At 43.8% G+C, this 23,172-nt stretch overlaps 1 protein-coding gene and 1 long non-coding RNA gene across 3 annotated transcripts; one reads left to right on the plus strand and one right to left on the minus strand.

The window, feature by feature from the left end:
* Positions 1-2,718: 2,718 nt before the first annotated feature.
* Positions 2,719-10,840, minus strand: LOC141729269 (uncharacterized). Of its 2 annotated transcripts, none has more exons than XR_012580647.1 (3): positions 10,689-10,840; positions 7,528-7,688; positions 2,719-4,102 (listed from the first exon to the last, which is right to left on the minus strand). It is a non-coding gene; the product is annotated as an uncharacterized LOC141729269 (long non-coding RNA). The 2 variants fall into 2 exon arrangements; XR_012580646.1 differs by lacking the exon at positions 10,689-10,840 and adding an exon at positions 10,091-10,212.
* Positions 10,841-10,900: 60 nt separating this feature from the next.
* On the plus strand, positions 10,901-22,971 carry E2F8 (E2F transcription factor 8). Its single transcript, XM_074543928.1, has 13 exons — positions 10,901-11,145; positions 12,419-12,694; positions 13,013-13,169; positions 14,616-14,921; positions 15,551-15,712; positions 17,120-17,257; positions 17,568-17,777; positions 18,307-18,391; positions 18,642-19,125; positions 20,007-20,222; positions 21,063-21,192; positions 21,283-21,599; positions 22,317-22,971. The coding sequence occupies exons 1-13, from the start codon at positions 11,107-11,109 to the stop codon at positions 22,488-22,490; spliced, it is 2,694 nt and encodes an 897-aa protein (XP_074400029.1). The 5' UTR covers positions 10,901-11,106; the 3' UTR covers positions 22,491-22,971.
* The last annotated feature ends 201 nt before the right edge of the window (positions 22,972-23,172 follow it).

Genomic DNA, 23,172 nt, shown 5'->3' on the forward strand with positions numbered 1-23,172 from the left:
TGTCTCCAGCCCATCAGCCTGTCCCTCACCCTGGCAAACCATCCCCATGGACTGGCTTTGCCCGCTCAGCCTCATTCCAGCAATTAGGTGAAAGAAAACAAAATTTGCAAGAGCAATCAGGCCTGAGTGTAAAGGCCACCTACTAGCACTGCCACCAAGGTAATTGGTGTGATTTTTGTACGCAAAACCTCCATCGTGCCTTTTCCAATACAGAAGGACCTTTCCATGCCAATACCAATCCATAGTGAGACTGCATTTCCTTTGGGAGCACGACTCTGCTCTCTGAATAGGGAACTTTTGTCTGTTCATAACATTTTCATAACTGAATGAACCTGACCCTGCTTCCACCCAAATCCCCTGCTCTAATCAGGACTTTGATTCATGTATTTAATTGCTTGAAACTTGTCTGTCAATGCTTGTTTGTGCATACTGAGTTTTGCTTACCTGATAGTGTCTCTCTTTGACCACGTGCTCAGATGAAATCCAGCTGTTGAGATTTGAACTAAAAACCAGCAGTGGTGCTGACTTCCACGGATTTGCTGAATCTGTTCTTCCACAGGTTTGTTGTATGTGGAGAAACAGAGATATGTGTCTGAACCTTGTAATTTCCCCCCCCCATCCCCAAGATAAAAAGCACTTCAGAATTTACCTTTTCTTAATGTAAAGGCAGTAATTTAAATAGATTAAGAAAGCAATGGGTATCTAGGCTAAATGAATAAAGAGGACATATTCTTTTTACTACAAGGTCAAGAGATGGTAGAAAGCTCAGCTCAAAGCTGAGCTCCTAACATACTCAGTAAGCTGAACCCTCACCCTCCCAGGCCTCTGTAATTTTGATAAGCAGCACCATCTTTCCCTCAGGATTTTTTAGTCTACACCATCTTCTAGAATAAAGTACCTCTGCACCGTGCCACGGAATTAATCTAGGGAGATCCTCCCTAGTAAGACAGTTGAAGTTCTTCTCTACACAGGGACATTGGAACTTCTCTGTCCTGTTTCCTTAGGACAGCCTTAAGCCCAGGAGGACATTCTTCTGTTGAAGCTCTGTCACTTGTAGAGCATAACTGACTTTTTATTAGGTTGGAGAATAAATTTTTTTTCATTGCAATGAAAAAATGAGGGAATCCACGCGCCATTCTTCTCTGTGCTAAACAGGTATTTTGTGTGAAGTAATCACTGAAGGAGGCATCAGGAGTACATTCTCACAGATGAAGGTGCTAATTCTTTTTCACTCTTTGGCCCAATAAAGTTTTGCTTATCTATAATGCAGAAAGCTTAAAATAATCCCAGGCACAGCCAGAGGCAGCTGTTTGGGAAGGCTGGAATGAGGAGCTGGAATGGGCTTGGCTAGGAGGAAGGGACTCAGTGCCTGAAGTCCCCAATCAACTGAAGAGAGCAAGGATTCTAGAATATCCAAGGCCATCTTTCCAATAAGCACCTGGTTGCTGGAAAATCCATCCTTGTGTATTTTGTGGTGGTGAACATCATATGAAAACAGGCCTTTTATTTCAGCTGATGCTCCTGGATGCTGCTGTAACTGGGACAAGAAACAGCAGGAGGAAATGGGTGTAAAAGCAGCTGATTGCTGTCCCAGCCTGGTGACAAAACACACTTTGCAGAGCATCATTTCAACGCCACAAAGCTCTCTCAAGAGGAGCTTTCCCTCATTAAACTGACACTAGGGCACTCCTGGCCGGTGAGGATGCCCAGGGAGGATGGAGAGTCCTTGGAAAAGGTGTCTGCCTGCTGTGAACAGCCCATTGTGCATCACCTGGCAGCTCAGCCTGCCCAGTGGCTTTCCAGGCCCTGTCATTGTAATGGGCACTCTCCACTGTGGCTAAACACTGCATCATCCCTGCAGGGTAGAGGAGCCCAGGCTGCACATGGCCCCTACCTGGCTGACAGGCCACGTTCTGGAGTACAGCCAGCAGGGAACTGGCAGGGAAAACCCCAGTTCTTCACAATCCTCACTGGATGCACATTTCCCCCGTGTCAGGTTATTCAGAAGGAAAAAAAAGGCTCTTTGTTGGAGCACCACACATTTTCCTGTGTTCTCCGAGGGGGAAGAAACAAAACAGAACAAGATAGCTAAGAAATGAATATTCAAATGCATTTAAGGCTCTTGTTTTTTGGTTTGGTTTTTTTTTTTCTTTTCTTCCCAGGAAAATCTCCTCAGAGATTTATCATTTCTGTGAAGAACTGGAGGCGCTGCCAAGCAGAGCAAACAGGATTTTATTTGATGGGCACACCGCAATGAGTATTTGTTATCCTCTATGCCTTCCCGGAGCACAAGTATTTCACTGCATTGTACTGCTTATGCCAAAAACCTTATCTGGAATATTGTAATGCCCACAGAAAACCCTTAATGTATTTGTCTAGTTATTAGATTTAATTGCCAGCCTTTCAGCAGGAATAGAGTGTAAATGTAATAAACACAAGTTTCCTTTAATAACAGAGGACTGTAGTTATCTTTTCATGCAGTTTTAGGTTTATGTATATTTGATGATGCACTTTTTTTCCAGTACAAGTATTTCAAAAGAGTGAAACATGGCTTTAATATTAAAAAGCACCATCCTTTAAAGCTTGATATTAATTTTTTTTTTTATTTCTCTTGACTTCTGTGATATTTCTATCAAAACATTTACTTCAAGGCATTGGTAAACGATATTTTACAGTTATTTTACATAACTAAACTTGTTAATTAATCCTGACATGAAGTTAAACTGATTTTAACAGCAAGAATTACTAATAGGTTTTGAAAAATAGCACTTGAAATATTTTGTCCACAAAATATTATTCAGTCATATTATTCAGTATAAACTGAAGCCCTCAGGAGCCCACTGCTTGGGGGTCATGTACCTTTAAAAAATCCATGAAATTTAAATATCCGGTTAGTAATTCTTCTTGCTTGCTCCCTTGTCCTCACTCACTTCTGCCAGTTCTTCTAGTTAAAAGTAATGCTTGATTGCCATTAGAATTCAAAGCACTAAGTATTTCATATTAATAACACAAAGCTCTGCAAAAATTCTCAGCCCTCTCACAGGTTAGAATCGCTTTCCAGCAGCCTGACAGGCTTCCAAGCAGGGTGTAAGCTCCACTGGGATTTTAACCAGAACAACACAGACTAGAATTGATGAGTAAAACCCTCCTGACCATCTTCTGTTTGCAAGGGTGGACACGTGTCTGCACTTGCTATGCCAGCAAGTGATACCTTGGTAGATTTATGCAGCAAGAGATTCAGTGAGAAAGTTATAATGAACCTCTGAGCACTTTTAAGGAAAAGCAACTGCCAGAGATTAAGGCAAAGATAATTACTGTTGACATGTTTAATCCCTTCATGGCAGATGAAATAATTCAGCTTGGTTGAGATGCTACATACAGAATAGAGAGGAGTGGTTAAATAGAGATGGCATTTGGAACAGAAGATGGCAGGTGCAAGTGAAGTTTATTTCGGGTATTATGGGCTTTGTGGTGGATTTATTGCGCTCAAGTAGCATTCTCATAGGGGAAAAAGAAAAAGGTTATGTGTGCAGTGCTGAACAACTCTCTTTACATGCAAAAGGCATGGAAAACTAGCTAATGGAGAGAAAAGTCTGTGTTAAACTCATAACAGAATTTTGCTTTTAATTGCACACGGAAGAAGCTCGGAATCCCCTGTTCCCTTTATGCCATTATAATGCATGCCATTTCTAAGAAGCCAGGAATTTTTATTACCCATTCCACCACGTGGAATCCACAGCACAGACAAGCTAAGAGTCTGCCTTTCACATCTACTTACTCCAAGCAAGTCTGGATACAGGGCATATGGTGCTGCATAACTTTGGAGAAGCAGAAGGTCATCCTGTAGGCAGTCCTTTCAGCTGGGAAGGTGCCAGAAGGAAGGAAAGAGGAATGCTGAGCCCTTGTCCGGTGTGTCCAGCCGTACATCACAAACTGAGAGATGACTCCAATGCCCACCCATGTCCCTGGGCGGGGGCCTGCCGTGTACTTGTTGTAGGCAGCCTCCAAGAACGCACCCCTCGTGGATGGAAGTACCCAAGAGCAGCCTCAAAAGAGGGGCAGTGTGGAACTAATGAGCCATCAGAAGTTAGGGCAAGAGAACCTCCAGAGCAAGAGGATGAAAAGGTGGCCCAGGTTAGAAAGGCAGAGCTGTACAGAAGGTTTAAGTGAGACATGTGAAGAGCAAACCCAAAGAAACAGCTTTCAAATATGATATGGTACAAAACCTCAGGAAAAGAAGAATTACACTGACATGGAGAAAAGTCTTCCAATAGAAAATACTATTAACGTTCTCAAGCTAAATTCCTTCCTGATGCAAATCCTCTGAAACCAGTCATTTTGCAGTAGAGGAAAATGTCTTGATGTGAATGTAACATTATTCCAACTCAATGAGTTATGGCAAACAATTCAGCATGAGAATATTGAGAATCTATTCAGTTGAACCAGAGGAGTGAAGAGTGTCTGTGCAATGTCAGTGTAGTCTGTTTTGTTAATCCCACGGTACAAAGTGTTCTGCTATTGACATGCCATTGACAATTACATGTGTCATTTCTCAGCTAAAGAACTGAGGGGGGAAGGAATTTGTGTAAGAATCTGCATTTTAAACAAACATTAACTTTTGGATGTGTCTGTGCAGTAGGAATCCTCTTAAATAAGAACCGAGATGCTGCTTGTTGACAAGAACAAATTGAGATCAAGTCATAAGAAAAATGCTTCATCGGCTGCTTTAAGAATTCATGACGGATTCCACTACAAATACGTGACAGGACAAATACAAAATAAATTAAGGATTTTCAGTAGCACATCACTTAGGGAAATAAGATCTTCCAAAGGCTCCCACAAATAACAACATGATAGCAATCTTTCTTTTTTCCTACACATAAAAAAACTTGAGTGTATAAATATTTTTTTAAATGTAATCTTCTACTTCAAAAACATGAAGCAAGTAGACCTTTTCTCCAACTTACCCTTTCAGGAAATAACTCTTGTGAAAGACTTGTGTGAATGTTTCCCTCTGGTAAGCAGAATTCCTCTTAATTTCTCAAAAATATTGACTCATTTAAATGGCCATGAGTCTCGACTCCTAGTGGAGATAACTTACCTCTGAAATGTTGAAAAAACAAAATCTAAAGTACACTAAAATAATTTAGATGGTATTACCTGTGAAATGTTTGACTACAAAAACTGAAATGCATTTGAAGTACAAACATGCTCTTTACTGAGTACTCTATAAACTCTCAGCTCTAGATGTTCCAGAGCTGAGAAAGTGCCCTGTGTTTGATCTTAATAAACACACATTTCTGAGTTGTTATCTTCGTTTCCTAATAATTCATCCTAGCAGGAAAAATATACCTACAGAAGTGAAGCACTGAAATACTGTATCTCTATTTTTCTTCATACCATGCTATTAATATTCTTGCAGTGTAGTTTCTGGTGCATGCATTAAGTTTTAATTAGCATTCCCTGAAATTAGCATGCCTGAAAAAGGCATTTGTTTGTTTAGGAATTCAGGTTTTCATAATGTTTTGGGGTTGTTTCCTTCTCAGCCTTCACCTCAGAGCTTGACCAGCTGATTTAATTTGCCTAATTCTAAAAGATAGTGTAACAACTGAAAGCAAATAAACTCCAGTTAAATTTAATCAGCCTGTGTTCAATAAGATGCTTAATATGATTTAATTTTATGCAGATAATGAATACAGAATTAGGCAGGGCTGGAGTAGAGCACTCCATAGGGCTCCTGACCCAGTGGGAGCTGCTCCCACACCGGGGTTTGGGGCTGCCAATTCTTGCTCCCTGCCACTTTTCCTGCCACCACAGCAGCTCCCAGGCTGGCACGGGGCAGCAGTGATTCCTCTGGGTGCCTGCATGCAGCTAAACTTACACACTTCTGTGCCTGCTGTGGGGCTGAGCTTACACACTGCTGTGCCTGCCTGCTGTGGGGCTGAGCTTACACACTGCTGTGCCTGCCTGCTGTGGGGCTGAGCTTACACACTGCTGTGCTGCTGTGGGGCTGAGCTTACACACTGCTGTGCCTGCCTGCTGTGGGGCTGACCTTACACACTGCTGTGCTGCTGTGGGGCTGAGCTTACACACTGCTGTACCTGCTGTGGGGCTGAGCTTACACACTGCTGTGCCTGCCTGCTGTGGGGCTGAGCTTACACACTGCTGTGCCTGCTGTGGGGCTGACCTTACACACTGCTGTGCTGCTGTGGGGCTGAGCTTACACACTGCTGTGCTGCTGTGGGGCTGACCTTGCACACTGCTGTGCTGCTGTGGGGCTGAGCTTACACACTGCTGTGCCTGCCTGCTGTGGGGCTGCCCTTACACACTGCTGTGCTGCTGTGGGGCTGAGCTTACACACTGCTGTGCTGCTGTGGGGCTGACCTTGCACACTGCTGTACTGCTGTGGGGCTGGCCTTACACACTGCTGTGCCTGCCTGCTGTGGGGCTGAGCTTACACACTGCTGTACTGCTGTGGGGCTGACCTTACACACTGCTGTACTGCTGTGGGGCTGAGCTTACAGACCGCCCAGGAAACGCAGTTGCTCTCCATGGAACTGCTCCAGGCCAAGTCGGATGGGGCACTGAGAAACTGGAGGTGGAACTGGATGAGCTTTAAGGTCCCTTCCACCCCAAACCATTTCAGGATTCTGTGACAACATGCCTGTGGAGACACTGTCTGACAAAAATCCAGATTGCTTTTAGACATTGTATTTTCAGTCTGCCACATGACATTTATTTGCCATCATTTCCCAGTTTAATCTTTAAAAGGTTGGAGTTTTTTTGGTTTTTTTTTTTGTGGTGGTTTTTTTTGGGTGCTTTTTGTTTGTTTTATTTTTTTTAAATCATTTAAAAGCCACTTAGTGCTGCTGTAGCCGGTACAGAATTACAGATGTCGTTTTGCTGGGCATATACCATGGTGGGAGCACAGCCTGCCAGCACATCTCTGTGAGGAGCAGCAGTCTCTTGCAGACAGGGAGGAGTAAAACAAGTGTGACCTCTAGTGAACCCAAGTGCTTATACCACTCCTGCAAGAGGCACAGCCTCAAGTTACCTGAACGCTCTGCAGAACTTTATTCATAGCTCAGAAATGAAGATATATCTTTGTTACATCACAGCCCAGAATGAAGACAAGGAGAAGAAATGGATAAATGTTGTAATCCAGATTTCGTCACAATTTTTAATTGAGAGATTAACATTACATCAGCACGTGAATAAGGAAACACTATGGTTTCTGACCTCCAGCTTGTACTCCTGAAACTCCTCTGCCTTCTTTTCATTTTTATTGAAGGCAATAATTTCATTATTTATACTTAAATATATGAAATATGTAACCCAATCTACTGAGAGATTTATGACATATTTGGGGGTCTGCTTATATCAATAACTTCTTGCCTAGAAGTACATACCTACAGAAGGCTGCAGTTTCTCCTTGAAACCCATCAGACATTAAAATTAAGGTATAATAAATACCTTATTTAGGTATCAACTGCCTTTTAAAATTAACTTGAATAAAAGAAACCTTACCAGGAAACATGACATTTGAAAGAGACATATGCAACGAGCAGCATCACTTGCCAGGGTTCCCACAAGCTGTGTTTCAACAGTGAAACTGGATGCTGGACTCCAGGCACTTCCCTGCAAATCTCCTGCTGGCAGCTACGACGTTCGAATTCACAATTCCAGCCCTACAAAGAGAAATAACAAAGTAGCTCCTTGAGGAAAGCAGCCTAAAATAGCCTGAGCACTCTGACAGCAGGGCATAAAGCCACAGGAAGTTCAGCTTCCTGAAGGTTGTAGAGATCACAAAATATTTTCAATTCACATTACTGTCAGTGATTTTTCTTTAATTATTATTATTAACTGGAACTTTACAACAGAGTATTCTTAGAAACGTGGTCACTAAAGCCCCTTGCTCAGGATCACATCCAGAGCTTTTGAGTAACCCCAAGGATGAAGATTCCACCTGGGCATTCTGTAAGTGACCTTATACATGGAATTACCTAATAAGAATGACTCCAGTAAAATTCAGTGTGCATTTTCTCTTTATGTGGGCCATTAATTACAATTCCTCTTGACAAAAGTGTAGCACCACATCTAGGAAGCACACCAGCACAAGATGCTGAATTTGCTGCCTTGTGATCACACTGAAACAAATCCATTATTGACAACATGTGTTCAATACAAGAAATACAACTTGAGCAGTGCATGCAGAGCAAACCAGATTAGATTTAGCCCAATGCATTGCTAAAGCTGTTTCTGGGAGAGGAAACTTTGTACAGGAAGGTGAGGAGGGATGCTTAACTAGAATGGAGGCACTGCAAGCACCTAATTTCACAAATTCTTTGCTTATTTACCACTTTATCAGTGATTTGGTTTGACCAAACCGCTAGGATACGTCAAACATTCTCTTTAATCCACATGGCAATGCTGTGAGTAACTCTTTAGCTGAACTAGCATAGATAAAATCACCTATCACTCTCCAGCTCTGATTTCTGGCATCAGGTGCTGTCTTCATTCAGCACAATACCTGAAAACAGCAAACATCCCGACAAAGACCATCACACAAAAGGCTTCAAGGTTGTACGTTAAAGGGCCCATTACTACCTAGCTGCTGGCGCTTTGGTTGCCATGTCAGGGACGTGAAAATTTCTAATCTTTGTTCTTTTCCCTTTAAGAGGTACCTGGCAGAGAACGTAATTGCAGTTTCTTATGCAAGTCAAGCAAGAGCAGAGGGAAATACAAACATTTTCAATTGGTGGCTGCAAGTGAGAATGCCCTTTATTGCTCCATATAACTCCATCATCTTTATTGCTCCATGTAATTTCAGAAATGCAAAGGCACTTTCGTGGTAAGGAGCATGGCAAAAGAGGCACAGAAGTTATTAACAGAATAATTATTTCAGTGGATGTAATATCCTGGGAAATTCCTTAAACCTTTACTTTAAAATGTCTGATACTGTTGCAATGGGCAGCTTGTAAAGCTAACTCGAGGGAAAGAAGTCCCCTGAACAAAGGTCACAAGAGTGAGGTGTTTGAACAGAGATAATGGCTTCTTGATTAGGTGATAAAGGTAATTTTCAAAGCTCAACATAAATTAAATAAATATTCAAATGACAGCTTGAATGTTAAAGCCTGATTTTTTTTTCCCCTGGTTTGATTTTTGAAACACATGAGTGCTCCTCATTAAGTAACTCAAATTCCAAGTGGTCGTGCCTGGCGTTGTGGGGGTAAAGAAAAAACACACATTATGTTTTTAGTATTTACATTTGTAGTTCTTGTGAGTCACACACCAGCTCTGAGTTACAACAATCACACCTTCTAGTGCACATTTTATAGAAAGAAACCAATACACAGTAATTATATCAAAACATAAACAAGGAGAAAGAGCAAATGTCCACCCAAATCCCACTTTTTGAGCTGTGGCTCAAGGGTACTGCAAGAGAACAACCCTTGGCTGCCACATGGCTGGTGACACCAAGGAGTGAAGGTCCCTTTGGGTCAATATTTTCATTGGAGTTTACAACGTTTCAGAGGAAACTGCAGAGTTACATCAAAAGGTTTGGAAATCCTGACTCTAGCATAAAAACCGGCCGAGACGAGGTGGGTTTCAATCCCAGACTCCTGCCTGCAGAACAAAAGTATTGTTTTGTTGCAATAAGGTCAGGGGCACCCTTATCGCTCTCGACAAGCCCCTGAGAGGAGGGCGCAGCCCGGGGGTGTCGGGCTCTGCTCTAAGGGAACACGGGACAGGACAGGCTGTCTGAAGATGTGGCAGCGGTTTTGGTGGGGCATTAGGAGGAATTTCTTCACAGGAAGGGGTGCCCAGGAGGTGCTGGAGTGACTCGCTGTCCCTGAAGGTGTTTGAGGAAAGCCTGGACGTGGCGCCCACTGCCATACCCGCCATCACCGCCATATGTTGGTCATAAATTTGACTTGCTGATCTCAGAGCTCTTTTCCAGCCTAGTTGGTTCCGTGATTTTGCGATAAGCGGCACCAGACGGCTGCGACCCTTATCTGGGGGCAATACCACCCTTTGGCCGGGGCGATCGAGGCGCTTCACCTGAGCCCTCACCGGCTCAGCCATTCACCTTTGATCGCCTCCTTTTGCTGCGCGGGAGTCTCTCCAGCCGCCGTCCACCCCCGGCCCGGGCAGCGGAGCTCAGCCTGCAGCACAGCGGGTGCGGTCTAACCGCGAAGCGCGGCGCGTTTTACACACGACGTGCGCGGCGGGCTCCGAGGGGCGCGGCGGGGCGCTCGCGGTCTGGCGCCGGAGCGGCGGGCGGGACCCCGTGAGGGGCGCGCGGGGCCCGCGGCCGGCGGGGGAAGGCGCGAGCGGCGCGCGGAGCCCGCGCGGCCCCTGACGGACGGGACGGGGCGAGGCCGGCGGCAGCGGCGGGTAAATGGGCTCCGCTAAACCGCCCGGCGCCCCCCGCCCGCTCCGCCCCGCGCCGCCGCGGCCGTTGGGGCGGGAGGGTGGCAGGGAGGGAGCGAGGGAGGGAACCCGCCAAAGCCCCGGCCCGAGCCCCGCCGGCGCTCGCCCGGCAGCGGGAGGCGGGAGGAGGAGGGAGAGGCCGCGCAGCGCCGCGCTCCCATTGGCCGCGCGGGGAGCGGCGCCGGGAGCTGATTGGCTGCCGCGCCCGCCCCACCCGCCCGCGGCGGCTCCGCGCGTTGAATTCAAATCGGCACCTGGAGCGGCCCCGCGCTTCGGCCGGGCCGGGGCGGGCGGCGGCGACAGCGACAGCGCTGCTCCTGGGGGCCACCGGCGCTCCCGGACCGTGGGGTGCGCGGCGGGAGCGGGAGGGCGCAGGGGTAGCGTCTTCCCTGTGTTTAAACGCGCCGCCGGCGGTGCCGATGGGCGGTGCTAGGCCTCGGCGGGCGGGGCGGGGCGGGGCCGGGGCCGTTGGGCGGCGGGCGGGCGCGCGCGGGCCGGGCCGGGAGGCGGCGGGACGAGCCCGGCGGCCGCGGAGGGCAGCGGGAACCGGCCCGGCACGGGGCCCCCATCCAGTGCCTCCCTCCCTCCTCCCGCCCTGCAGAGCCGGCGGGACCTGCGATGCGGAGCGGCGCGGCGGGAGCGGCGGGTGTCGCCTCCTGAGGCGGCGGGAGAATGCGGCCGGCGGGCGGGGAGATGGGGGCCGGCGACAAGGTAATTCCTCCGGGGAGCGAGAGCAGCCGCCCCCCGGGGCTGCCGCTTCCCGCGGGGCGGTGACAGCTCCGCTGCCCGCGCTCAGCCCGGCTGGGGGTGAAACCGCTCCGGTCGGAACGATCGCGCGTAGAAACCGCGGGATGGCAGAAACCGAGCGTGTTTTACCTTCGCTTTAATTTCTGTCCTCAACAAGAGCTCCTGAAACTTCATCTCTCGCGACCTTTATCCCCGGTGTCCGTGAAGAACACTTCTTCCTCCTGGCTGTCCTCTCCTCTCTGTTTTTCCCTTACGGAAGGTGTGCGGAGGAGCAGGGATAGTGATGTTCGGAGCGCGTTTGTCTCGGGCGTTCTGTGGTGCCGAGACGGAGAAGTTGCCACTGGGAGAGGGTCCCGCGGAGGTGGGGCGGCGCTGTATCGAGCCCGCTTCCCTCACAATTCCAGGCGGGCCGGCCTGCCCGGAGCCCCGGGCAGCTCCCCGAAAGGGGCTCCGGGACCGCCACAGACCCCAGACCCATTTCTCGGAGGGCTTCGCGGGGCCGACTGCGCATGCGCGGAGACGCGGCGCGAAAAGTAAAGGAGGAATAGGAGGGAAAGGACGGGGAAGCGGATCGGTCCCGATCCCGCCCGGGCACCCCTTCCCTTCGCTCTCCCTTCGTCTTCATCCTCTCCTCTCGTGTTCTGTCTCGGCAAGGCCCGCGATCACATTCCACCCCTCACTCCGCTCCGAAGTTTGTTGGGAGCTTGTTAAAGTTCACTGTAAAAGTTAAGAACTTGTTAGCCAACACTTCCATGACTACAAATACCGGGCTGGGCGCCGGAGTTGAGGCAAATACATTATAATTATTATTTTATATATATATATATATAATTATATTATTATAAGGATATGTTTTCCCTGACATGCAGGCTGGTGTCTATTTAGCTCAACAAGAATTTATAAGCAACATCACACCCGCTCCCGGGTCATTACATGTTTCAACTGTTATTTATAGCTCTCTGCTATGCATTAACTTATGTTCTGATTGTATTTACCTCAGAGGAAGGAAAAGGAAAATTGCCCGAGGAATAAGTGCCAGGGGACCCGAGCCTTAAGCTACAGGCGCAGAAATGGTTTCAGGGAAGGGACTCGTTGCTTTAGAGTAGGACTGGAACCCTTGACTTGGAGCTACCCAAAAAACGCGATGGATTTCTATCCCCCTTTGACTGTTACTGATAAATGGATCGTGGTACACCCGGGCTTTAATGTCACCATTGTTCTTTTCATTGATATGCAGGAGAATGAGCATTCTGAGCCATGCAAAAACGTACTGAAAACCCCTTTGAAACAAGCATCTACCTCACAGTTGGTACTGACAGAGAGACAGACTGACTGTCAGCCTCTAACCACACCCCCAAAACCGAAGGAAACCCCTCCGGCAGATCCATGGACACCTACTTCCAACCTGAAGATGCTGATTAGTGCAGCCAGTCCTGAGATCAGGAGCAGAGAACAGAGAAGGCAACTGTCAGACAGTTCAAGTGAGGTCCTACAGACAAAACACTGTTTGCAGGTATGTTGAAAAGTATTTGTTTTCTGTTTTCTCTCTCTTTTTTTTTTTTTAAGTTAGCTGAAGGCTGTTTATTCAGTATAAAAATATACATTGACTCAGCATATCTTTTTTTGAAATTTTGGTTTTGGAGCACTTATTAAATATAATAATGATATTGACTAGCTACATTCAACAGGTAGTGTTCTGGTTTTATTTCACAGCTGCTGAGGACAAAGGGAGAGCACTGGCCCTTTGCCAGTGCTCACTGTGAAGCTGTTAAATATCTGTGCTTATATATTGTCAAAAACCTCACAATCTCCTTTCCTTATTCCCTCATAGGAGCACTTATTGGGGGATGAATATGAAAAATCTCAGCCAAGTCGCAAAGAGAAAAGTCTCGGATTACTGTGTCATAAATTCTTAGCTCGGTATCCTGATTACCCCAGCCCTTCACAGAAAAGTTACATTTGCCTTGATGAAGTCACTGAAGAGCTACGTAAGTTGGTGTTCATCCTATTAAACATTTCTTCATGCAAATTTGCCTATAACCTGCCATTTTCGTTAGTATATTTTTGCTCCATACAATTTTGAATGCTTACTCTCACTCAAATTTATTTAAACCCAGTTTTAAACTGCTAATTCCCAAAGCAATTCTTTTAGAATGCTGATGTTCCCTCAGTGAATTGAACTGAGAGAATCCGAATTCTGTTTCATATTGGACATCTAAATTATTGCTTATACCACAAATAAACAGAGCATTTTAAACAGTTGCAGTTTTTTAAATTCAGAGATGATACCTAAGATTAGTGGTTAGATTTTTGCAGCAGGAACTAGAATTTCTCAAACTGAGCCTACAGCTTCCTGTCCGATCATGACATCAAAGCAAGAATCTTCTTTCTGTTCTTGATGGTATATTAACTTTCTCATTCTATATCACTGTTTTTTATGTTGCACCAATAATTTCTGCGGGGTCCACATTTCTAAGGTCAAGCTGAAACTTTTTTAAATGAAAAAAAGTTATGAGTCACAGTATTCTGCAGCTTATATATGGATAATAGTTTTAAAATTTTAAAGCTGTATGATTTATATTTTTGTATACTTTGTACAAAAGGACATATAATTTAGGAAATATCTGGTCAAAAGCAAGAGTTTATCAGACAAATGAGAACAAAAGAGTGTCACCGTGATATTTTATGGAAAAACACCTTCACCAGGATTTCTTCTCCTGGGAAGCTTCAGTTTCTCCCTGTTTTGCTGCTTTGGAATGTGATTTGGAGAATTGTTTTAATTTAATGACCAATCCCAGTCCGGCTGTGTTGGACTCTCTGGTCAGTCATGGGCTTTTATTATTCATTCTTGTCTAGCCTTCAGATGTATTCTTTTCTCTGTAGTTTAGTAGAGTTTTAGTATATCATTTTCTTTAAATATAATATAATAACATAAAACAATAAACCAGCCTTCTAAGAAATATAGAGTCAGATTCATCTCTCACCTCATCCTGGGGACCCTCACAGCACAACAGAAGAGTGTGCTAATAAAATGACATGTCAAACGAAGTTATAAAACAGTTTCCTCCCATGAGTTTCTGAGGTTATTTAAGGACACCATCTAGAATCAATGCAGTGAATAATTAAAAATGCTCCGTTTCTCCTAAAGCTGGATTGAAACCCATGTAATGGCTCTTCTGGCACCAGTAAATTTTATTTCTTAAGGAATGCTAAAAGCCAAGTATAACTCTGGAACAGCAAGTCCTTGCATATACACAGCCAGATTTGTTTTCCTTGCTGGCAAGACCTGGGAGGGCTACTTTGAGTTTATGCTGTGGAATTGGCAGAAATGCTTTGGAAGTATGCTGAGAGGAAGGAAAGGGCTCTGTGCTGCAGTAATGCTCGAGTGCAGGTGTGTCACACGGCAGAGCTGTCAGGCTCCCCTTTCCCCGCAGATGTGGAGCGCAGGCGCATCTACGACATCGTGAACGTGCTGGAGAGCCTGCACATGGTGAGCCGCCTGGCCAGGAACAGATACGTCTGGCACGGGCGCCACAACCTCCCCCAGACCCTGCAGGCCCTCAAAAAGGTGGGGGAGGAAAACAAGTACATACAGCAAATCCAGATGATCAAGAGAAGAGAGTATGAGCATGAATTCGATCCTGACGGTGAAAGGAATGAAGAAATGGCAAGTTCTTTTGGCTCAAGTGAGCAGTCAGAAATGTCTTTTGTCGAGCTCCCAGGAGTGGAATTTCGTGCTGGTAATAATTCTCTATAATGCCAAGAATAATATGTACTTGAAATGATAAATTTCTATGAACACGGGAAAAAAACATTTATTAGCCTTCCTTTTTTTTTCTGAGGTGGTGCTGCCCCAAAGGCACCACAACTGTTTGTAGTGGTGAAAAAGTGCTCTGCACTCTTTCACTTGTCTTATTCGTTCATTTCTTGTAATTTGTTTCTACATCAAGTGAAACTAACAAATACGCCAACATACAATTCAATTGCCATTACCAATGAATTGTTATAGAAACCAGAAGTTACTACTGAATGTTATAGAAACTTGAGGTATAAATTACTCAATTGGTTTTATTAATTTAGCTTTGATTCATGGAAGAAATTTTAATTAAGGGTTAAGCATCTTTAAGAGTAGAAGTTGTCAGACAATGGGAAGCATATGTGTGGGATACATCACTGTCTGTTCTTTGTAGTTAGACTTGGTATCCACCCAGTCATCTGTTTCTGGTCACGTGGGAACTGATTCTGGAGTCAGCACTGGCCCTAGTCTCTGTGTTATCCTTACAACAATTATTGCTGACTCATTTCTTCAGTGTTTGTTTGTAGCTGGTGTGTCCCTGAATACTTTAATCCTTTCTCCTGTCTGCTGCAGCATCAGTGAATGGCAGGAAATACAAGTCCTTACGAGTGATGAGTCAGAAATTTGTGATGCTGTTTCTCGTATCAACACCTCAAATAGTGAGCCTTGAAGTTGCTGCTAAAATCCTGATTGGAGAAGATCAGTTAGAAGACTTAGATAAAAGCAAGTTTAAAAGTAAGTACAACAGCCAAGTGTAAGCTAAATGAATTATCCCAGTACTACTGCATATAAGGAAAAATACTGTCTTACTTTTCCTGCCACAAATGTTTATTTGAGCCTCCAAAAACTCACTAAACACCTTCTACATTTTATAATTTTTGTGTGGCTATTGATGCATAATGCCCACCTGAGAGGAAAGTCCATTAAATACTCCCTTCTGAAGCATTGTCACAAGCCTCCATATTAGGAACAATTTCTCTTTCCTCAAGCAGCCTGTCAAAGTTTTCAGCATCATTTCACCAAAGATGCCCCATAATCATGCAAAATCTGTGTTCTGGCCCCATAACTAACTTGGTAGAAATCTAAAGAAATTCGATCTGTAGAAGTCCTGTGACCAACTTGCATGTCAGAGGAAGTGAAACCCTTTGCTCTAACTGCCAATTATTTCTTCATTCTTTTACCCTTCTCTCAGTTCCCCGCACACTTCTTCCCCTTCCTCTCCATTCAAATTAATGGTATTTCTAGGTCTAGGTCAGTAGACATGTAATATTTAAAAATGTGCTGCTTTTGAGGGATAGTTGTGGGTTTCATTGAAAATTAGACTCTTCCTTAATTCTAAGATTCCTTTGCTTGTTTGGGTTATGTTTTGTGTTGGTTTTGAGGGTTGTTTTGGTGGAATTGTGTCTATGTGAATACTGATCCTTGCTGGTTTCAGTTCATTATTTCCTTTCCACTGCCTCACAGCAGCATAGAGATGGTGGGTGGCTACTCAGTAGGGTTTTTTCTTGCTTTTATTCTTCCATAAGAAGAGCCTGTCTCACAGTAAAAACATTTTCAGGATGTTCCATTTGTCTACCTGTATTTCAAGTATCAATTTTTATCAAGTTTTACCACGTTCTTGGTTATGAAGCCAAAACTTCCATGACCTAAGCACATTCACTATGCTCTAGAACTCACTTGTAGTTTGACTTCTGGCTGAAACTTTTCCCTAATAGCTCAACCTAGAGCCAGGGAAGATATGCAGGATGGGTATACTGCTGGATTTCAGTGTCTCTGCCCTCCAGTTCCCACGTTTGCCATTGCATGTGTGCACCTGCCTTTTAATCTGCTTATATTTGCTACAGGATTTGTGTAGGTTTGATCATCACACAGAAATCAACTGGTTTTGAAAACGTTCTTTTTTCCATATTGAGCATAATACACTTTGCAGTGTCTTCTAGATGTGTATCTATGTCTTCTATTTTACATGTAAACTTTGTATCACAGTATTATTTCATTGTATAAATACCTGTTCCACACAATTGTTCTTTTGATTGTTCCAAAAGCTTCTTCCTTTTAGCTGCTTAAAGAGTGTTTCTTTATCTGATACATGCTACTTGTTAATTGCAGTGCTACACTTTCCATTTATTTCTTTTATTTCAGCCAAAATTAGAAGACTTTATGACATAGCAAATGTTCTCAGCAGCCTTAAGCTTATCAAAAAAGTTCATGTTACAGAGGAGAGAGGTAGAAAACCAGCATTCAAGTGGACGGGACCTGAGGTCTTGCCAAATACTCAGGGTAGGTGTATGTGTCATTTCCTTTTGTTCTGCTGATGGTATTGATTGTTGTTTTCGTTTTCTCTACTAGAAATTTTTGACCAAAAGACAGAATAACTAAGCAGGCAATCTTTTACTAGTCACATCACTGTCCTTATTACCACAGCAACCAATATGTATTTGCACACAGTGGATGTTCAGCCATTGAGATTCTTTAATTTCCATGTTTGCTGCTGTTGGTACTTTAAGAATTATAAGCCAGGCTCAAATAATTGCTTTTTATTACTGAATCTGCATATGATACATATTTTCTTCTTTTTTCTGTTTTCTAGATATAAAACTTGAAGCCACTTCTACAACCTGTTCCCCACCTATTTCAGAATCCATCACTTCCAAAGAGCAGTGCTCAAAAGCCCTTTTTCCTTCAAAAGGAAAGCAAAACTTCACTCGGCATTCATCTCTAATAAAATTAGTTAAGAGTATAGAGAATGACAGAAGGAAGATCCAGTCTGCTCCAACCAGCCCAGTTAAAATAAGTGCCAGTACGTATCTTTTCATCATTTTTCTTTTAGAAACTTCTTTTTCTTTGTTTTTAAGTCAGATGTAGTCTTGCATTAAATATTTGGGCTTGCCCTCTTCTCACGGGACATGTAGATATGTGGGTGGTGCCTCCTTTCAAAAAATGCATCTTAAAAGCTGTCAAAAATGCAGAAATGGCTACAAACCTTCTGTTTGTCTAGAATCACTGAATATTGGATCTCCTCTGAACCTGCTTTGTTGTAGAAACTCTGCTTTGGATCATGCTATCCAAGCAGTTCTGTGTTCCAAAGCCTGGCCAGACAATTCCTGTCCGTGTTCACGTTCTTGCTAGGGATCCTCTCTGGGGCCTTTAACACTGGTTTGGTGTAAGCTGATGTCCCGGTGATCCAATCACATCTGGCCTGAGTTGGAGGATAAGTTACCTCATTAAGTGTTACACTACATAATGCAGTTTCCTCAAGTTAAAGTTAGATTTTCACTTTGAATTGATGAACTCACTGTTTTGATTTGTTGTTCTTCTCCTCTAACCAGGTACTTATCAAAGTTTACCAGTTTTCCCAAATACAATAGCTCAGTTTCCAGCAATCACTAAACATCAGCTGGAAGGACAATCCAAGTAAGTTTGCACAAGTTTACAGGTGAGAACAAGTTAAAGTTATGCTCAGTTTGAGTGGAGTAATAGCCTGCAAAAACCAGTAAGCTTGAGTACTGCAGGCTAGTTTTTAATTTATTTTCTCTTTAGTGGTTTGAGAAGTACAGGTTTATGTTAACTGTTTATATTACAGAAGATAATTTTTCAGAACATTGATTTCTGCATGGAGGAATTAAAACACATTTGGGATGTTTTTGTTTGTTTCTTGCTGAAGGACAGCAGAGGAGGTGCAAATGAAGTGTGCCCTGTCCTCGCCTGAGGCTGTCCCCAAGGCCGAGCCCTCTCAGCAGCCAGCTCTGAGCCAGCCCCTCGGGGCGTGCCCTGCCAGCCACAGCTCGGTGTCACCAGTCATCCTCCCTCACCCTCAGTCTGGGGTCTCGTATGCCATCTATCTGCACCCCTCCCAAGCCCACACGGTGACCACCTACAGCCCAGGCTTCATGCTGCAGCCTCTGCCCTGCGCCAGCGTAACTGGAATGAAGAGCAGTAACTCAAAAATATTAAATGTAATAGCCACTGAGGAAGGGGACACTCAGAGGGCTCCAGATGAGCCTACAAAGTCCTTGGCAGCTGAAGAAAGACCTGAAACGAAATCAGAAACTTCATCTCAGCGGTGCCTTAAAAGATCACAAGCACTACCAGAGAGTAATTTAATTAAAAGGCGTAAAAGTGATGAGGAAAGCCTTGATATTTCTTTGGTAAGTTAAATTAGTTTTAAAATGCCATTTTATGGCTTAGTGATGTTGCCACCTACTCATTTTCAAAGTGTAGTAGGAGCCTGCCAGTGAGTGTAGGCGTTTTGTAAATAACATCAGGCTCGAAGAGATGGTGTTTCATTTGCTATGCTGTTAATGTTTGAGGGGGCTGGGGTTTGCATCTAAGGAGACAAAGTGTTCAGGTGTAGAGAAAATAAAGCAGCTCACCAAACACTATGTCAAAACTTACCTATTGATACATGATTTTGGAGTAGGTCTGGTTGAGAGCAAGGTTGGAAGCGAGAGATCTTCAAGGTCCCTTGAATTCTAGGATTCTGTAAACTTGCTGGCACCCCTTCTTGGCTTTAGAGGTGTTAGGAGGGAAAGTGGATGTATGAAAGTCACTGAACAGGGAACGTCCCAAAATCCTGATGCTTCTAAATACTCCCACTCAGTGTTGGTTTGTTGTAGGCATAATAGAACAGCACATGAAGAGAATAACAGGTTCAGATAAACTTGATGTATATGGAGAGAACTGGGGCTGGGTTGCTTTCTACTCCTCAGTTACTGATTGTTTTGGCATCTCTGTAAATTATAAATCTGCTGTAAATTTGGCTTGCTGAAACAGCCATCATATGTTACGGGTGTGTTATGACAGCACATGCTATTCCACATCCACTAGCTGGGAAGAAACGAGATGTGATAACATGGACCTGGCTGTCCTAGGGACCAGAAATTTTTAAAGTACAAACTTGGGCATGAGGAGGAAGTAAAAAGCTTTCTTTCCAGTGTTTAAGAATGTATAACTGCTCTTGTAGGGCTCTAGTTGAGATCATTAAGCCTTACAACACCTGCCTTTCTTTTTGTATGTACTTTCTTCAAAGGGAGAATCCACTAAGAATGAAAACCCACCTTCCAATAGCTCACAAACTAATCATGAAATGGACAATGTCCAGGAAGAGAGACAGAATGAAACCAAAACAGATCAAAACATCGCAAGTTGCTGTGACCAATGTACAAAAGAAAATATTCCAGAAGATGAGGATAAAATCAAAACAAAACAAGACATACCTGTGGCATTTGCCATTCCTGCTCCTGAGGTAAGATTTGTCTTGCCATTCCCTGGGAAGACACTGCTTGGAGTCTCTGCAAAAGAAACAAAACTACAACAAACTACTCCTACATAGGTTGTCTTTGGCTGAATTCACTTTGGTGAGCTTTTAAAACCTTATTTTGTAGGAATGTAGGATTTCTGTTTGTGCATTTAGTACACAAAAAAGAGGACACAAAGAGGCTCTCAGGCTTCCATTGGAATGAAGGTCACACTGTGGAGCTAAGGGCAGTAATGAGATCCCTTACCTCCCCCATCCTTTCTTTGCATATCCTTACTGTCAGATGCTTGGAAACAGCATCACATGAAACTCTCTTCATCAGAAAAATTCAGTATTCTGCAGTTAAGACTGATTGATGTAGAGAACCTGAACAGTTCTGTTGACAAGAACAGAATATGTATATGCAAAAGTTTTGCCATCCAATGTGTGTTTTATGAAAAATACAATCCAAGAATGAGGTGATGTGATGATTTACTGGGTCCAGAATGTTTCTTCTGGAAAAAATGGTATTCAGTATCAGGGTTTCTTTTCCATCTGGTCAAATTGCACTGTGTTAATCCCAGGTGGATTTCCAGTTCCCCACCAAGAGTATCAGCTGGAAACGGAGCCAGCTGACTTCTGTGTGGTTTTAATTGAAAGAGCATGTCCTTGAGTCTGTTGTGTCTCTTTTCAGACAGAAAGTAGTAGAGGCATGGGATATGGCATCCTGGGGACATGGAGGATAAAGAATAAGAGCAAGGCAAGGGAAGGCTGCAGTTTTGGAGAAGAGTTTTGGGGTTTGTGTATTCCATGTTTGGGCTAAAGATGTGCTGTCTCTTTCTCCCTCAGACATTTTTTCCATCTGGTTACCTTATTCCTCTGACTCACTGCACCCACGGCACCAAGGCAGAGTGCTCCACCAAGGAGAAGGCTGGGGTGTGCTCTGTGCAGCACACAGCCTACAGCTCTCCCATCACTGGTGAGTGCCCAGGGAAGCAGGCACGGGGCAGCTCGGGGGCCAGGAGCAGCTTGTCCCAATTCCTTTCAACACCGGATGTTTCTGTTCCAGGTGTCATTCCAATGCCAGCCTCAGAACTGAAGACAGTCAATATTCCTGCTTTTCACATAACACCCTTGAACATAATGCTGTCCCCAAATTCCATAGCTGCTGCACCTGTACTGAGCAGCTCGTGCCTCAGCTCGAGCAGTACCAGCTCTGCCCCAAACCCAAGCTCTTCAGCTCTCAACTTTATGCTGCAGCACATAGGACTAATACCTGCTGGTGTGCAAGTTCCTGCAAACCCCGTTCTGCAGCACGTGCCAGTCTCTTCCCAATCAGAAAACATCAGCCACAGCTCAGGGAGCACAAATGTGCAAGAAGGGAAGGTGAGTTAAAACATTGCAGCTCCACCGTGGTGGGTTGAGTGGGAAATGCAGTGCAGTAATTCCCTTACAGCAGGTAAAATTTATAAATAAACATTTCTTTTTGATCTTTAGAAATCAGCACTGCCCAAAAAGAGCTAGCAGTGAAGGCCAGCCTAAGTACAGTAGAGATGAGAGGTTAGCAAGGAAGATAAGTGACTTATTTGTGGTGGAAGTGGAGCCAGCTGGAAGATGACAAGATGTGAAGAAACAACTGTTTTAGAGGGAGGATTTTACGTATCTGAGAGATATTCTAATAATCACAAACTGACATTGTGCTTATAAAAAAATTGTTCCTTTGTTATTTTCTTTCCTTCTTGTTACTTCCCTACTCTACCCTCAAGTTCTTGTGTGTAATAATAGCTATTCTTTTAATAGGATAGGATTGTACAGGATTTTAAATATTTTTTTCCCCCACAGGAAGTTTCTCTCTATATTTCATGTAATACTGTATTGCCTAATATCTGTTTGTGTTAAAAAATAAGGGGATTAGAAAAACCATATTTTTATGTATTTAAATATATATCTAAAGGAATGCAGGTATACCCTTCTCAGTAAAAAGTTCCGTTTTTAAATTTCAGGGGGGAAAAAAGTTTGCTAGCATCCTGCAGAAACTTAGAAGTAGTAGAACTTACTTTTTATTCCCCCATAAATGAAAGTAACTTTGTCTTTTCTCTTCAGTTCCTCCAGCCAAAGGAGCCTCAGGAGCCTCAGGCAGTCACAGAGAACTTTTTCCGCACACCAGGAGGGCCAAACACAGAACCTGCACTATCTGCAAACTCAGATGGCACCCAGAGAACCTCTCAAGGAACTTTATATATTCCTCAACGAAAACTTGAAGTTTCAGAAGACTAATTTTGGGAAAGGGAATTTCTGATTGTGTTAGCAGGCAGAATTGCTGGTAACACACTGCACACATCTGGCATTGTATGATGGACAATGGTTTGGACGTGTATTGCCATGACCTCAATGCTGGAATAGCCTTAATTGATGCTTTAGAAAATAAAACTGACTCTTAAGGAGAAAGTTAATGCCTAATGAGTTTTTCCAAAAGGCTTACCTGAAGTATTTAACAGCAAAGTTATGTATCTAGTGGGGTTTTTTGTGAGCGTGTGTTGATTTCTTCTATGCAAAGTAAGCTGAAATTGTCTTTGTACAGAAAGGTACAGTCTATCAGTCAGTACAGATTTTGCACCAAAAAAAAAAAAGTACTGTGAGTGTGTAAATATTTTATGTCTTAGCAAAAAGGCCACAGGTAAAGTGTTTTGCTTCTGTGTTTAATAATGCTCTTTTGTAAAGTTAGTAAGAAGCACAAAAAAAGCTCCCAAATTTTCTTAATCATTTTTTATATAAGTTAAGAATTATTTATACTGTATTTTTAAATTGATTTGTTCAGATTAAACTTACGTAAAACTCTACAGTGACTTTTTCTGTTTGATCAGATTAGATTACCTAAGTTACACATTGCATATGCATATATTGCATATTCACTGGCATCTCAATACTTTTTCTGCCAGGCAGGGGTTGCTGTGTTCTG

The sequence above is a fragment of the Zonotrichia albicollis genome, chromosome 6, assembly GCF_047830755.1.
Source record: "Zonotrichia albicollis isolate bZonAlb1 chromosome 6, bZonAlb1.hap1, whole genome shotgun sequence".
Taxonomy (NCBI): Eukaryota; Metazoa; Chordata; class Aves; order Passeriformes; family Passerellidae; genus Zonotrichia; species Zonotrichia albicollis.